Here is a 17799-nt window from a genome sequence, read left to right as displayed (position 1 = left end):
GGAGGCGACTCTTGTCAGCTGTAAAGAGCAGGTATCCCTATAAAGATGATGTTATGAGCCACCTAAGCAAATGGACCACTATAGAAAAAGGTATTAACTACCTTAGAGAACTAGCTGTGCAAGAGATCATTTATAAACACCCTCAGGACATTGTAGATCCTGTAAATCCTGATGAAGTGGAATGCAACCGATCCATGTTCCGGAAGGTTGTGAAGAGTGCTCCACCAACACATGCCCCTACATTGTCAATATTAGTCTGGGGAGAAGATGCTATGGCACGACCTAGTGTGGGCGAAATGGCTAACTATATGCGACAGTATGAAGATAGTATTTCTTCCCCACTGCAGGCCCGTGTCTCGGCTGTGGAAAAACTGACTAAGGAAAACAAAGACACATTGAAACAACTGTCAGACAAACTGTCCAGGATCGAGAATAAACTTGACTCTCTACCTACACAGGCCCGCGTTGCAGCCTTTAGGAGGCAACGCCCTCCTACTGGACCGGCTCAAAGGAAACGGAACACGTCACGAGGTATCCTGTGGTTTACCCTGTGTGATTATGGGGAGGACATGAACAGATGGCATGGACAACCTACCAGTACCCTACAGGCACGAGTACGTGAGTTGCAAGCTAACAGAAATACCAGAGAGAATTTTTCTAGGAGGATGGCTGCTCCAGTTACCAATGAGCAGGACTCCAGTCAGGGTAGATGGGCCTCAAATCCTTTTTTTCCAAGAGTGAATAGAGGAAATGAAGGTCCAATCCCCGTGAGCAGCACGAATCCAATCTTTAATTAGAGGGGCCCTGCCTCTAGCCAGGAGGAGGAGAGGGATAACCGGATTTATTGGACTGTGTGGATTCGATGGCCTGGCACATTAGAACCACAAAAGTATCGAGCCCTGGTAGACACTGGTGGCACAGTGCACCCTCATGCCATCGAATCATAAAGGGACAGAATCTGTCAGTATCTCGGGAATAACAGGGGGATCTCAAGAGTTATCTGTATTGGAGGCCGAAGTGAGCCTAACTGAAAATGAATGGAAAAAAGCACCCCATTGTGACTGGTCCAGATGCTCCGTGCATCCTTGGCATAGACTACCTTAAGAAAGGGTATTTTAAGGACCCAAAAGGATATAGATGGGCCTTTGGTGTAGCAGCTGTAGAGACTGAGGACATTAAACAGCTGTCTACCTTGCCTGGCCTCTCAGAGGATCCTTCTGTTGTGGGGTTGCTGAAAGTTGAAGAACAACAGGTGCCAATTGCTACTACCACGGTGCACCGACGACAATATCGCACCAATCGAGACTCCCTGATCCCCATTCATAAACTGATTAGACAATTAGAAAATCAAGGAGTGATTAGCAAGACTCGCTCACCCTTAATAGTCCTATATGGCCAGTGCAAAAGTCTAATGGAGAATGGAGATTAACTGTGGACTATCGTGGCCTAAATGAAGTTACGCCACCGCTGAGTGCTGCTGTGCCAGACATGCTAGAACTTCAATACGAACTGGAGTCAAAGGCAGCCAAGTGGTACGCCACTATAGACATTGCTAATGCATTTTTCTCTATTCCCTTGGCACCAAAGTGCAGGCCACAGTTTGCTTTTACCTGGAGAGGTATCCAGTACACCTGGAATCGACTGCCCCAGGGGTGGAAACACAGTCCTACTATTTGCCACGGACTGATCCAGACTGCACTAGAAGAGGGTGGAGCTCCAGAACATTTGCAATATATTGATGACATCATTGTATGGGGTGATACAGCAGCAGAAGTTTTTTGACAAAGGGGAGAAAATAATTCAAATTCTTCTGCAAGCTGGTTTTGCCATAAAAAGAGGCAAGGTCAAGGGGCCTGCCCGGGAGATCCAGTTTTTAGGGATTAAATGGCAAGATGGGCGTCGCCAGATCCCGATAGAGGTGATCAACAAAATAACAGCCATGTCCCCACCAACTAACAAAAAGGAAACACAAGCCTTCTTAGGCGTTGTGGGTTTCTGGAGAATGCATATTCCAGATTACAGCCAGATTGTACGCCCTCTTTATCAGGTGACCAGAAAGAAAAATGATTTTCAGTGGGGCCCTGAACAACAACAGGCTTTTGAACAGATTAAACAAGAAATTGTGCATGCAGTAGCCCTTGGACCAGTCCGTATGGGACAAGATGTTAAAAATGTGCTCTACACCTCAGCTGGGGACAATGGTCCTACCTGGAGCCTCTGCAGAAAGTGCCAGGGGAGACTCGAGGTCGACCCCTAGGATTTTGGAGTCGAGGATACAAGGGCTCTGAGGCCAATTACACCCCAACTGAAAAAGAGATACTGGCAGCATATGAAGGAGTTAGAGCTGCCTCAGAGGTAATCGGTACTGAAGCACAGCTTCTCCTGGCACCCCGATTACCAGTACTAGGCTGGATGTTCAAGGGTAAGGTTCCTACTACTCATCATGCAACTGATGCTACATGGAGTAAATGGATTGCATTAATTACACAGAGGGCTCGAATAGGAAACCCTAATCGCCCAGGAATCTTAGAAGTGATCATGGACTGGCCAGAAGGCAAAGACTTCGGAATGCCACCAGAAAAGGAGGTGACACGTGCTGAAGAAGCCCCACCATATAATGAACTACCAGAGGATGAGAAGCAGTATGCCCTGTTCACCGATGGATCCTGCCGTCTTGTAGGAAAGCATCGGAAGTGGAAAGCTGCTGTATGGAGTCCCATACGACGAGTCACAGAAGCCACAGAAGGACAAGGTGAATCAAGTCAATTTGCAGAGGTAAAAGCCATCCAGCTGGCTTTAGACATTGCTGAACGAGAAAAGTGGCCAAGGCTGTATCTTTATACTGACTCATGGATGGTGGCAAATGCCTTGTGGGGGTGGTTAAAGCAGTGGAAGCGAAGCAACTGGCAGCGTAAAGGTAAACCTATTTGGGCTGTTGAACTGTGGCAAGATATTGCTGCTCGGCTAGAGAAACTAGTCGTGAAGGTACGTCATGTAGATGCTCACGTACCTAAAAGTCGGGCAACTGAGGAACATCGAAACAACCAACAAGCAGATCAGGCTGCTAAAGTGTTCCAAATAGATTTGGACTGGGAACATAAAGGTGAACTATTTTTAGCTCGGTGGGCTCATGACACTTCAGGTCATCAAGGGAGAGATGCAACATACAGATGGGCTCGTGACCGAGGGGTGGACTTAACTATGGACTCTATTGCACAGGTTATCCATGATTGTGAAACATGCGCCGCAATTAAGCAAGCCAAACGGTTAAAACCTTTGTGGTATGGGGGGCGGTGGTTGAAATATAAATATGGGGAGGCCTGGCAAATTGACTACATCACACTCCCTCAGACCCGCCAGGGTAAACGTTATGTACTTACCATGGTGGAGGCGACCACCGGATGGTTGGAAACATACTCTGTGCCCCATGCCACTGCCCGGAACACTATCCTGGGCCTCGAAAAGCAAATCTTGTGGCGACACGGCACACCAGAGAGAATTGAGTCGGATAACGGTACTCATTTCAAAAACAGTCTCATAGATAACTGGGCCAAAGAGCATGGCATCGAATGGGTATATCACATCCCCTATCATGCACCAGCCTCTGGGAAAGTTGAACGGTATAATGGGCTGTTAAAAACTACCCTAAAAGCAATGGGGGGTGGAACCTTTAAAAACTGGGATAAGCATTTGGCACAAGCTACCTGGCTAGTTAACACCAGAGGATCTATCAACCGAGCTGGCCCTGCTCAGTCAGACCTTTTACATACAATAGAAGGGGATAAAGTCCCTGTGGTGCATGAAAGGAATCTGTTGGGAAAAACTGTCTGGGTTCTTCCTGCTACGGGCAAAGGTAAACCCATTCATGGGATTGCTTTTGCTCAAGGACCTGGATGTACTTGGTGGGTGATGCTGCAGGATGGTGGAGTCCGATGTGTCCCTGAAGGTGATCTGATCTTGGGTGAGAATACTTAATTCTGAACTGCATGATGTTAATTGCTGCATAATACTAACAGTGTTCATAAGTGTCTTTCAGGTTGAAGCAGTGGTGATGAGACCGGAGCTAGCTGCAAGTGGAGTCCAGTAACCTCCTCGAGACTGACATCTTTAACCTGCAACCCGTGGGCACGAACTGTGACAAAGCTCATATCATCTCTCCTACCCTGGGAGACTCCTAGCCAGATGGAAACCCACAATCCTGAACTAAATGAACTTGATGAACTTTTTTTTGTACAGAGATGAATCATAAACTAATGTTATCTGTATATATTTTAAAATGAAAGTTAGTGGTGATCTTGAGTATGACGTGAATGGTATGGAATAAGGGGTGGAATGTCCTGGTTTGGCCTAAACCAGGCCGATTTTCCTTTCAGTGATTTTTACTTTCAGCTAAGTCTCCTCTAACTAACTGCATGTTTTTGCAGACAGTGTCTGCTTCCAGGACTGATAACGCTCGAAGTTTGTAGTTATCACTGAGGCACCGGTAGGGATGTTGTGCAGAAAGGCTCTTGCTGTACTTATTCTTGAGAGAAACCAAGGTCACTGCTGAATTCCTCATTGCTTACGAGTGAAGAGCCGAAGGGGGGTCGCAGCTGCAGTGGGAAGCAGACAGGGCAGGTGACCCAAAATTGACCAACGAGGGTATTCCATCCCATACACGTCATTCTCGGTATAAAGTGGGGGGATCACGAGGGTCTCGCTCTTTTCTGCTATGGCCGGTGTCCAGGGAGGACTCCGTCTGTTTCCTGCTGCCCCCGATCCCGATCCGTGCGTTCCTGAATCCAGCTCTCGACCGTCGCTAGGCCCAGGCTGGGCCTTCCCGGAGCCTGCCCTGCAGTGCCGGTGGTGACGTGGCTGACTTCAGGGGAGCTCAATCTTGGTTTTGTATATATATTTGTATATATTTGATTATTTCTATTATTATTATTATTATTATTTTTTTCATTATTATAGTTTATTAAAACTGTTTTAATTTTCCAACCCAGAAGTCTCTCTCTCCCTTTTCCCTTTTCCTTTCCCTCTGGGGGGAGGGGGGGGGGGGGGGATAACAGAGGGCATCTGCCGCAGGTTTAATCGCCAGCCCAGCTTTAAACCGTGACAGGCAGCTTACAGTGACTCTGGACTTCTCAGGCTGGAAAATAAAACAGAGTTATTTGCAACTGTATTTTCAAAGTGATCACACAAACTAGTGAAATTTATTTCATTTTTATATTACACAAAAAATGCTATAAACAGAAAACATGACAACAAGAACTCTGTGTGTTGTGAAACTAACTTCTGACAGTAGAGGCTGCTTGGGACACTATGTGCTAGAGAGCATGGGAATCATCAAAGATTAATAAATTAAGATGTAATTCAACCTCTCAACAGGATGACCCTTATTGTCTGTGGCTTTTCCTAGATAGGACAACCCTTTGCCACACAGAAGAGCTTTAAGAAACAGAAGAGAACAATGTGTAGAGAAGAAAGCATGTGTCATTCACAATGCCAGAAAAAACAGGCTTGTTACTACCTCCTATCCCAAATCAGGCTTCTTTGAAATACACTAGTAGAGGACACCAGCTTTTCAGTTGCCATTTCATCTCCAGTGACCAGGTGGCACCATGAACACATCATCCTATTTCCAAAAGGAGCTCAGATTCAGCTTCTTCAGTGAGACTTCTCAAATAGCTGATCAAACTTTCACTCCTTTGTCACCAAACAGCAGCGTGTACTATACTTTAAATTGCCCCAGGGATACTGGGTCTGGTTAAGGTACCATACAAAGTAGTTTGGAGAAAGGTATTTCTCCAATTCCAATTTTTCTCCTCCTCTGTGGAAAGAAGCAGAACACAAATACACCACTACACTAGGCACTACAGAAAGGATCTTGAGGAGCTGTACCCATTGTAGCAGCTAAGATTACAGCCAAAAGCCTTATTATCACAACCTTGCATACTGTCACAGTTCAAATCGGAGCAGGCACATGTCTCATCAGTAAATCAGAAGAGACGCATCAGAACAAAATGTCAAGGTGAGACTGGAAGAGGTACTGACAATCCATTAGCTGATATTCTTGTTTTCAGATATCACTAAATGAAATCCTTAGTATAGTGTTTGGAGAAGCAGTTTTTCTACAGCTGTTATACAACAGATTATTGTTATACCTAATTATCATTCAAGACCTATCATTTTTTCCCATCAGAACATGACAGCCCAGATAAACACCAATATGTTCTGCCTGTTCTAACCCCCACCAGATGTCCCATGGAACACTTCACTTCCTGCTCTGACCTGCAGCACAGTTGTTCAAACACCATGATCACACTTTGCCATAAATTTGACTTCACCCAAGTAGTCAAGCAAGCAGTCCTAAGTGTCGTTTAAGAAGCTTTTTGAAAATCCCAGGCTCTGGATTAGAGATGCATTTCAGCTTGATGACAACTACAAAATCAAAACAACTTGCCTTTTATCACTCTTCATTCAGAACACAAACTATGGTAGGAGCTGAAATCAGCTCAAGAACAGGATGATAAATCAAGTACATGATGAGTGAGAATTTATGTTCCAAATCAAGTGATTATTTTGGATTCCTTTCCAACGCTCCCCCTTTGGTGACAAGTACAATGCTGCTATGACTAGGTCTCATCCTTGAAGCTTCAAGTTCTGTGTGTTATCCATATTGACTCAGTTACAAGCAGGGAGAAAAAATTGGCTTGGGTGTTGCTGTTCTTGCACTTCATATCCCCCTCTTTTTTTAACCCCCCCTAACTGGGGAACTACAACCAGATTGTTTTAATTGGATCCAGTGAAAACATGACAGCACCTCATCAACCTTGAGAAAGCAGGTGTGTGTCACGCAGACTTTTACCTAAATAAACCCACAGGGAACCAACACCAGTTAAATAACTCCACTCAGATTTTCATTGTACAGTGCAGTAAGAGTACAGATACTAACTCCTAATGTACCCAAGACAGATAATCTTTAAATTGCACTGATCAGTGAGGAATGAGCCTGTTCCTGAGCAACTTTTCACCACTTTACAGATATTGATCCTTCTTTCTGTCCAGGAAGTGCCCCAACTGGTCTGTACTCTAAATGTTTCTGCCCAGCTGCCATCATCATCAGCTTTCTGCCAAACTTCACAAGTCACTGAAACCCAACTCATCAACTGAAGCAGAACAAAAAATATCTTAGTTCATATGTTCAATTCTACAGCTACAGAGCAGCTTTGCAAAAGAGATTCTTTCATCCTCATTATTGTACCAAATTCAATAGCACTTATTAACAAATAATAAAGCACTTAAAAAATAAGTTTTATGGCAGGAGATTACATGTGTTATGGCAGTGAATACCAGCAACATAGCCTCCATGTCCACAAGGCAGACTTCCATCTTTGAAATTATGGAATAAAGTGCTTTTACACTGTCTTTGGAAATTGGATTTAAAGATTTAATAAACAAACAACCCCTTAGTGAGGTAACTTAGCTAAAGACTTTTCTAGATGTAAAAATATCATATAACTGAATTCTCCTTTGTGTATAAGGTCTTATTTTATCTGGATTAATATTCTGCAGCAAATCAACAGAACACAACTCTTTCAAACCTCATGATCCACTACTGTTCAACTACGTATGATCTCTGATACATGCAGAATAGAGAAGGCAGGCCACACTCCCTGTGCAAACTTCACAAATATTACACCTGTGTATTTCACAAGCGATCCACAAAATCCCACAACTCCAGTCTTTCTGGATTTGTACTGGTACAGTTCAGACCAGTCATTCAAAACCAAGTGAACTCTGCCAATGTATCTTTATTTTGGCCTGCAGCATCTCACCCTGTGATGCTACAAACAACTGTTCTTCACACTTTGTTAACTATCCATTCTGTAACACCTGTGGGCATTCTCAAATTAAGAAAACACACCCAGGTCACTTGTTCTGTTAGACATGAACTAAGATCTCCAGGCGTCTCCAAAATCATACTGTACCCTCATGCTACACCACTCGGGCTCTTCCAGGACTACGTCCACACTACTGACTTTTTCAGAGATCCCTTGTCTTCGCACCTGTGACCTGTAGTACAGGTTCTGTACTACACTGAGTACAGTCTTAACTGTTGACTGCCTACAAAAAGGAGTTTCCACCTCTTCTCCATCCCAAGCACCGTTATTGCCTGTCTTATGTATTACAGCTAGTGATTGCACAGTTGCAGGGTGAGTCAGTTTGGCAAGCTACGACAACAGCTGTATGCCAAAAGATTTGATTTTTTCATTCAAATTACTCGGCTTTCCATGTTAGCATGACAAACACTTAGAACAAACACCTACCAAAATAATACATTTCCTTCATACTAAGCCAAGACACATAAGGCCAAATATAAATTGACATTTGACACCAAAAAAAGTAAAAAAAAAAAAAACAAACAACTTTGTGCAGTGTAAGAAACCTACTGCATTCAATTAATAAATCTACTTCTTGATAGACACAGGAATTCACAAACACAGTCCCAGAGCAGTCCATTCCATTAAACAGAGCATTGTCAAATGAAAATTCCCCCTAAGAAGTATAAATCTTAAGATAACAAATACAAGTATTTACTAACAGATTAACAGGTTTGGTTATGTGAGAATGATGCTTGACTGCCCTCTTCAGGCTAACCCTCATGCATATAACATTTCATACAGAGAAGTAAAATCTTCACAGTCTGTGATGCAATTACAATGAGTAAACTTACTCTTTGAACATGTCCAGAAAAAACATGTTCTGTTCTGGCTTTGAAGGATGCTTTAAATCGTCTTTGGTGCAAAGAAATCAAGATATACTCCATACACAATCATCTTAGCAAAAATCCCGTATCTCAGGCAAGATTTTGTTGACATTTGGCAGAAGAAAGTTAACCTTGACCTTCAAGAGAGGTACTGATTACACAGCACCTAACTCAGCAAAACTAAGCACATACAGGCTAATCTAGTAGAAACATATTCAGTAACAGTACCTAAGCTAAATAAGTTTGTCTTATTCCAGTTTTCCTTGCCTTACAACCGCCTTTCCTCTTCCAAAAGCAAACTATTCTGCAAGTGAAAATTGAGCTCAGGATTCATGCCTTTTAAGTTTCTGGCAAATATTTTCAAAACACACTTGTCAGAGAATAACTAAGACCATTTCTCTAGTTACTAAGACAGTGTAACTGTTAAGATAACAAAAACTATATAAATTCACCATAGTGTTGTCAAGTAGAGCAGCTGCTTTAAAATGCCCTTGAAGCACCTGACTTCTGTCAGAAACTCCTAGCTACAGTCATCTTTGAACTTCTAATTTGCATCAAATGGGACATTCTGTAAAGCGTTCAGGTTCAGTAACACACAACATACAGGTCTAACCTCAAGATTCTACATCCTTACAGCAAGCCCAACAGTTAAGAGCAAATGCTGTCAGCCGCATCCCGTATAAAATCAAGGATGGGGCTAAACTGTCAGATTTCAGGAGCAAACACTTGTCCTATACAAGATAAAGGCTGCTCTACTTCCCTTTTTTGAGAAGAGAGAAAGTCATATTCCAGCTTTTTAAACGCTAAGGAGCATGTCCTTTGCTGTGAGCTGCACTGAGCTTGTTGCTTCTTCAATGTCATTTAAACCCAGATCTGTGCCTTCAAACAAGCAAAACGCATACCTATCTCTAGGAACATCTAGGGCAGTGTTATAATCTGGTGGCCCTCCAGGCAGCATATTGAAGAGCAAGTGATTTGTGCCTCGATCCCACCTAAGGCAAAAGAAGAAACAGACAATTAGAAAGGTGTTCTCTACATACGGATGTTAAGTTCTGTCAAAGCCTAGCTCTGGCATTGACTCACTGCATCCTCCCTTCCTGCATTAACCTTAGTTTTTTCCACTTTGTGTTCTTTAAATTCATACACTGAAGTTTCAGTAAGTACCTGGGTAACTGTGCCAAAGCCTGAGCTGTCTCCTTGATACGGAGCGTGTTCTGATTGAGGACATCTATGGATGGCACAAAAAGGCACGCCCGGTTGACATCGTCAGTGTAGAATTCACTGTCAGAGATGGCAGTTAGCAGCTCATTGTATTCCCTGGAAATGGTGTTGCTCACCAATGTTCCGTATTCATCCACATACTTTTTCAGTGAGTAGATGTATACCTTGATTTTGTTTTTGGGATTGAAGCCACATCGATAGACATCGAAGCAGGTGTGCATCCTGCAGCTGAGGTCTCCCCGCTCAGGAATGGGGCTGTCAGCAGGAAGCTTGACCACAGGCACATCATGGACACTGCGTTTTTCAACGGTCCAGTCACTGGATGACTCAATAGAGTGAGGCCAGAACTGGAACATTCCTGTGGCGATTAGGCCAAGCAGAACTACGGAAAAGAGAGTGATGTAGTAGATGCGATGCTTAGTTTTCATCCTTGGGATGAGGGCTGGACCCCGGGTGTTATATTTGGCTGACGCACACATAATGGAATCAATTATCTCTTGTCTCTACAAAATAAAAAGACAGGTTTTAGTATGAACTCTGGAAGAGATACATAGTTATCACAACGCACAGAAATATCCAGTTAACCCTTTCAAGTCAGGTTCTTTGCCTAGGCAGATTGCAGTAAAATTTCTTCAGATGCTCACATGTCCCACCGGAACGTAAGATGCCAGCTGGGACTGCCATGTGGCAAGGACAACATGAAGCTGATCTGCTGGGCCTGGTTGTAATGGAATGATGTTGGCCAGTTAACAACCACAAGTCAGAAAAGGGCATGGGTTGGGCAACGAGGAGAGGAAGACATCTCAGACACTACAGAAGTAGTGAGTCCTCAGAGGTGCCACTTCATCTACGTCTAAGTGTATTCCTAGTGAATACTAACAAAAAAAATAAAACACTCATCTACAAGTGAAGAGAAACAACCTGGATACCCTGCAAAGGGCTTATAATGGGCCATCACACAGAACTTAGGATCATGATACTGCTTCCAATGTAAAGGTGCTTTCAAATTGAATTTTACAAGAGCCTCACCATATCCGACCAGAATGATGCTAAACTACTTCTGGCAAGAAACAGGAATTAATTTGCCATCTTTGTCCATATGTCTTTTGGGGCGAAAAAGTGTTCTATGAGCTGCCACTGCAGCCACATTAAGAAAAGCATTTAAATAATAGTTCACTGTAGTCTGAATAACACTTGTAGTAAAAAATGCGATGTAATGTAAAGTGTCAGAGAGTCACACAACTACTGTCATCTTTGATGTTTCTTACAAGTTTTTACACCCAGAATTGTGGTTCCAGCAAGAGGCAATTTATATTAACTAAAGACTGAAGAATCAGCTACCTGTTGCATGCAAAAACCTGTTCAGGTTTTCAACTAAAGCTTCCATAATAAAGAAATCCAACCTGAACAAAAATAATCTCAGACGCTAATAAATATTCCACTTTTAACAGTTGCTCTCATCAATTTACGTTCACATTCTGATTCTGGAGACAGCTTTTAAAGCCTACTGTACAAGACAATACATGCATGATGCTGTTATCAGGACAGATGCTAGAATCACAGAATTGTTTTGGTTGGAAAGGACCTTTAAGATCATCAAGTCCAACTGTTAACCTAGCACTGCCAAGACCATTAAACCATGTCCCTAAGCACCACATCTCCACATCTTTTAAACACCTCCAGGGATGGTGACTCCACCACTTCCCTGGACAGCCTCTTCCAATGCTGTGGAGTCACCAGAACCACTTGCATCAGGACAAAGATTACACATTTGCAACAAGCATTTGAGTCACTTAGCAAAGCTGTCTAGACCTAAGGCTGGGGCAAAAAAACCTCAATGAAATGTAACTCTGCATCTATGGAATTGTTTAATCACACAGAGCACAATCCACTTGGGCAACCTGCAGGCACAGGACAAGGTCTGCTAGCGTTTGCAGTACTAGAAGTATTGACCATGTTTTTGCCAAGACAGGTTGGACCAGATGATCCTTGAGGTCCCTTCCAACCTGGCATCGATTCTGTGAAGTAACAGGAATAAGACACAGCAGCCAAAGAGGTGGCACAAAAACGACGGGAGGTGGCAGACGCGGTAACAGCCGCCTGGGAGGGCCGCCGCCGCCGCCGCCGCCTCGGGAGGGCCCCGGCCGACCCCGGGGCCGCGCTGCCCCGAACACACCGCCCCGCCGCGGCTCCCCCACCTGCCCACCCGCGGCAGCCCAGCGGACAGAACGGCCGCGGGCAAGGGACAAGAGGCCCGGAGCGGCGGCACGGCCGGGGCTGCCGGCAACACCCGCCACAGCCCAGCCCAGCCACCCCACACGGCGCCGAGCCACGGCGGGCCGCGCCCGCCGCCGCCCAGACTCACCTCCGCCCGCAGTCGCTCGGGCCCCACCGCCCGCGCCGCCAGCTCGCTGGCGGCCCTACGGAGCGGGGCTCGCCCGGCAGCCGCCGCCGCTCCCCGCCGCCCGCCGCCGCGTCCCGGTCCGGCAGCAGCGCCGTGCGCACGCGCGCGACCCGCCGGCGCCACCACCCAGCCGCGGCCGAAGAGCGTCGCCGTCCGGCCGCGCCACCGCGAAGGACGCCCCCCGGCGGCGGGAGGGCGGAGCTGCAGGGGGGTCAGGGCCCGGGGGGCTGCGGGGCCGGGACGTGGCCGCCGTGCTGCTCTGCCCGCCGGCCCTGCCGGCACCCAGAGGGTGCGGGGGTGTGACGCCCTCTGGCCGTATTTTAGGGGAAGAAAGCCAGTGTTCTCAAACTGCAGCCGCTTCCAGGCACAGGCCGTGCCCTCGCCTCCCCGCCACCTCATGTTCCTGCCTGGGCAGCCGCGGCCGCTGCCCGCGCACGGCCCTGCCACGCCGGGCGGGCGCCTGGGCCTGGTTCACCTCCGCAGACTGCTTTAGGTTTTGGGGAGTTTTCTTTATAGCTGGTGAATTTCCCTCCAACACTGCGCCAGATTTAGCCCCACCCTGGTGACTGAAGCCTGGCTGCGGGATTCGGGAAGGTGTCTCCCCGCTGAAGGGTCACCTCTCCAGTCAGAAAGGCTACTGTGACAACATTAGTGTTTATCCAGGTGTACAAAATTTGTACCAATGTGCCACCACCACCCTGTTTTTCCATACGTTTGCTTTCCTGGCTCACTGTCTTCCAGTTCTGTGCGCCTTTCCAAAACTACTTTGGGCTTTCTCATTGACTGAGGACTTCTGTGTCGTGTGTCACTTTCCAACCTGCTGGATCCCACTTACTTAAGTGAGAAAAAAAAACAAACACACACCTTTCCCAAATCATTCTCCAGAGTAACTTGAACCAACCCCTCTCCTGACAGAAGACAGAGCAGGACAAATTTGTTGCACAGAACTCCAGCTGTGCAGGAATCACAGACACTGGTTTCATTCCCAGAAACAGGACCTGACTTGGTCTGTAGGCAAACTGACCCTTTGCAAAAAAAAAAAAATAATAGGTAAGATGCTGCAGCTGAATCATGCACACTGCAACATTGTGGAGACATTTCGGCAGTAGCAGTGCAGTGTCCCTGCATGTGGTACCCATGTTCTTTACCTTTCTCTGCTTTCTGGGCTGATACCAGCAGACCCTGACTATGTTCAGTGCTACTGAGGTGGAAACAGGGATGACTATACATCTCCCACCCATAAACACTTCTCACCTGTTTACCGGCTCTCCTTTCCTGCCATTCTGAGGACAGATACGGGCTGTTTGAGGAGCAAGTCCTCTGTTTTGTAAAGCTGCAGGTCTCCAGGGAACATTGCAACAGCCACAGAGCTAACAGAGTTCAGCAACATCCTGCCATGCTAATTTCTCCTGCTGCAGCCCCTTCAGTCACCTGATGTCTGGGCCAGAAGCATCTCCACTCTGCTACCTGCTCTCTGCTGCCTGGGATACAAGGAAGGCCAGCTCTGGTCCTATCCTGTAATCCTTGGTTGTTCAGAAGACTGTTACCATGTGTCTCTCCCAGTGTCAGCTTTTGCTGGCCTGAAGTGTGTTATTCCCCTCTTCAATTTTTCTTGTATCCATTTTTATATATTTATACAATGGTGAGGTGATGGTGTACTATCCTATAATGTCTGTTTGTGAAAGGATGGGGGGTTTGTACCTGTACCTGCTCTAAACTGAGTCTCTCTCTCTCTCCCCCTCACCCTCAGTGTACAGTGTCCTTACGCAGTCTTGACTGTCAGCAATGCGTTAGTTCTCTTTCACTTCACCTGCCCTTGGGAAAACCGCTTTCTGCAAAGCCGTCCATATGCATGCACAGAGGCAGCTCGGTGCTCCCACAAGAAAGGAGAAATGCTGTCACTGTAGTGCTTTCTCTTCTTTCTCTCAACCTCTTCCCACACACGTTGCATGGCAGGTGATGTAGCATTCTCCTCAGATTCACTGCTTCCTTCTTCAACCTGTCTGTGACATTCAAAGCCAACAACAGAAAGGACCCGTAGATCTTAAAGCATCCTTTCTGAACTCTGGTGCTGGCTTTTTCCTCCTCCCTAGCGCAAGTTACTAGGGTTTGTTAGAGCACATAATATGTTTCTGGTTTTAACCCATCAGCTTGAAATTGCTGCGAGCTGCCCCGTCCGTAAATCAGAGGCAGGAACTCTCCTTCTGGAGTGTGAATGGACCGTGTCCAATTTTGTGAATTGGAAGGGGCACCATTCATGTGCTGGGGCTGCTGGGACGAGCACTGGATCTCTGCTGCCTTGGGACTCATCAGCGTGAGCAGTGCCTGGATGTGACCAAGCAGGGAGGGGAGTCCGCGGCCGCCTGGCATGATGGGGACACTGGCTGGTCCACGTGTGGCTGAGGGCCACTGAACACAGCCTGCGCCAGCCCGTGCAGTGCCCACAGGCACTTCCTCTGCCTCCCTGCTCTGTCAGGGAGAAGAAAGTGCATCAAATCAGTTGTAGCTGAAATATTCACAGAGGCTTGATGGTCGTTTCATCCCTGTAGGAAAATCTGAAAAGAAGCGCAATTTCATTAAAAGGTAGAATTAAAGAAATGCAAGCAGCATCAGCTATTTTATTTCAAAACAGTAAGAAAAAAGGAGAATGTAGTCTGTTTTGATAGAGATTTCCCTGAAACCACATCAGGGACCCTGTTTATATTCTAGTGATGTAGATAAGCCAGACAAGTCTGCAGCACAGTGTCTATTTTTAGACTCCAGGTTGCCATTTATAGCTTGTAAAAATATTCATCAGCATCTGGATAACGGGCTATCAATTTTCATAAATACACAAGAGAAATCAGATATTTACCTCTCTTTGCTTTGCCCTTTTATATCCTGCTTTATATGACTCTGCAGGTCGTCTGGGAATTTGTTTTTAAGGGCTTTACCATCACGCCATGCATTTGCCTGCTGCTGCATACGGCATCATGTATTTTCTGCTGGGATGATCAGTGTACAGAAGAAAAAGAAACACTCAGAGAGCCTTCTGCTACTGTGCCTCCACACACATAAAGCAGCTGTATGTGAGATTATGGTGCACCTTATCCAGTCAACGCTGGAAGCAGCACATTCTGAAAACACCTTTATAATAAAAGGAGATAATTTTAAAAGGCAAACATGAAGAGGAAAACTAATGGCTTGGGGACAGCTTTTCTACCTTATTTTCAACCTGTGGCATAGCATAACTGAAAAATCATAGCTCTTTTTTTTTCCTGAAAAATTTGTTAATGGCTACTACCAGTATATAAGGTACTGGACTAAATGAAAGAGTTTCTAGTATAAGAGAAAGGAGGATATTGTAACAGCCAGATCATTGCCTTGGTTCACCATTTTGGTTTATGTCTTTCAAGCAAATGATACCCTCATTTGTATCAGTTGAGTTTATAATTAGTCTGATCAATAAACAGTATCTAGCAGCCCAGTGCATGGTTTTGTTTCTTATGCCAGTCCATCGTACACCTGCAGTGCTGCTGGTTTGTGACTGATGGAGTTTGTCAATACAGTGACCTGTCTGATGTCTGTAACTCTATGTCCTCTACTGCCTTCCTGAATTGAGAGGAAAAAGAAACGTAAATATACTTCAGAGGGCTGCTGCTCTAGCTCCCACTGAAGGATGTGAGACATGAGGAGATTCAGTTAGGCAAGCGTTCCCTTCAAAGAAACTATAATGTGGCAGAAACATGCAGATAGAAACGCTCTGTCAGTGTATGTTCCCCCCTCCCTAAAGCTTTCAGCTGTCACGGCTTGCAGCTGCATTAATCTTTAATCAATTGTATGCTTTCTGCAGTGAGGTATTCAGGGAAAGAACGGGTCATGACAAGCATTCGCCTAGAATAACTAAGTGCTCGTACATGAGCTGTGCCATCAGACCTTGCTGGATAGCAGCAGAGAATAGACAGAATGCTAAAAATAGCCTTTCCTCGCAGTGTTTTTCCAGACTATTTTTGATTGTTCATTTTGATAAGGTTGACTGGCTATTTGCTAAAAATAACCAATCCTGACAAACTGAGGACAAAAAGTAGAGTATTTATAACCATCTCAGACTCTTTAGTACATTTGTCAGCTGCAGATCATCTAGGATCTTGTCATTAGTCAGTTGTTGGTGTTTTATCTAAGTTGGTAATAAATAAAGCATTAATTGGAATGAAGAATGAGTGTATCTTGCCACTCTGATTTTCTCAGATGGAATACACATCTCTTTGTATATATGTATCTCCTTGTAGGTTACCTTGCCCTGTTCTTCATAATGCAGTCTGAATTGCTTCGGAAAGAACCAAAACAATCCCCTTGTTTGGTCAGCCAAACTTACAAAAATAGCTGCATATGCAATTAAAAGTGCAAAAGCAGCTTTACCCTTTTGCATGCCTGATACTTTAGATGCATACATTTTTTTGGGGGGGAGGAGGGGGGGTGTGTGTGTGTGATTCATGTAGCTTCCTCCATCAGGTTTTTTTATCCAGCCCTTGTGTGCCACCATCTCTCTGATTAAATGAAATCACCACTCTGCTAGCAGCATGAGAGCGACAGAAGGATTCTGTAACTAAGTAACTGGAGGAGGACTGCAGGGAAATTGTCAATATAAATGATAATTTGACCCCAAGGCAGGTTTTAAGGAGCCGGGTGGTTATGGGGATGGGGGGAGCACATAGCAGTCAGCCCAGCTGTACTCTCCGTTGGATGCATTCTAATAGAAAAAGACAGCAATTGAGGTATTAGCATTCATTTATTTAGAAAAAAGATCTATCATACAGTACATTCGAGCAGGTGCCCTTCTTCAGTTAAGGCAGAGAACTATTAAATTATTAGTGAATATTACAGATATTTTGCTTGGGATCTATTCAGTTTCTCTAAGGGAAAACCCATCTTCACAGATTCGTTCCTTAAGCATGCGTGATTCTTCATAAATATTTATCTAGAATGGGCCCCACCTCTGCTGTTTGCTTAACTGCAGTGTAACACAGGTTAATCATTTGGAGATTCACAGATTCTCCCCTCCCACAAACATGGACACATCAAGGGTAGACATGAAATGTATGTTAGGGAAGTTTCTATGACCGAGAGCAGTGCTGTGCAGGAAATTCCCACCTCTAACCTAAAAATGCTGAACATTTCTCTGGAGTAGGGAGCGGGGCGGGGGGAGAGGGGGGAAAGACTGGACATGGCAAGGACCATGAAACTAGGATTCTCTCTGTGCTCAAATGAATGATAACCTGAACACAAAAACTGTATGCAAAGTGGATTTTATCATGTTGTTTGATTACAATGGGCACTAGTAATGAAGGCACAATGTTATACTCATTTGATGGCATTTCTTATTTTAGATGAAATGCAGCATTTTTTAAAAATGTAGATCTGACTGGCTTCATCATTTCAGGTA

At 45.1% G+C, this 17799-nt stretch overlaps 1 protein-coding gene across 1 annotated transcript in view; it reads right to left on the bottom strand.

Moving 5' to 3' along the window:
• The window catches only part of EXT2 (exostosin glycosyltransferase 2), a 91342-nt gene extending 78913 nt beyond the window's left edge, over positions 1-12429 (bottom strand). The window contains 3 exon segments of the mRNA XM_068399495.1: positions 9655-9744; positions 9917-10476; positions 12339-12429. Of these exon segments, the coding sequence (XP_068255596.1) occupies positions 9655-9744; positions 9917-10452 (626 nt within the window). The 5' untranslated portion in view covers positions 10453-10476; positions 12339-12429.
• Positions 12430-17799: the final 5370 nt, after the last annotated feature.

The sequence above is a fragment of the Nyctibius grandis genome, chromosome 4, assembly GCF_013368605.1.
Source record: "Nyctibius grandis isolate bNycGra1 chromosome 4, bNycGra1.pri, whole genome shotgun sequence".
Lineage (NCBI taxonomy): Eukaryota > Metazoa > Chordata > Aves > Nyctibiiformes > Nyctibiidae > Nyctibius > Nyctibius grandis.
Note: the sequence above shows the minus strand (reverse complement) of the source record. Positions and strands in the feature narration are given on the sequence as shown.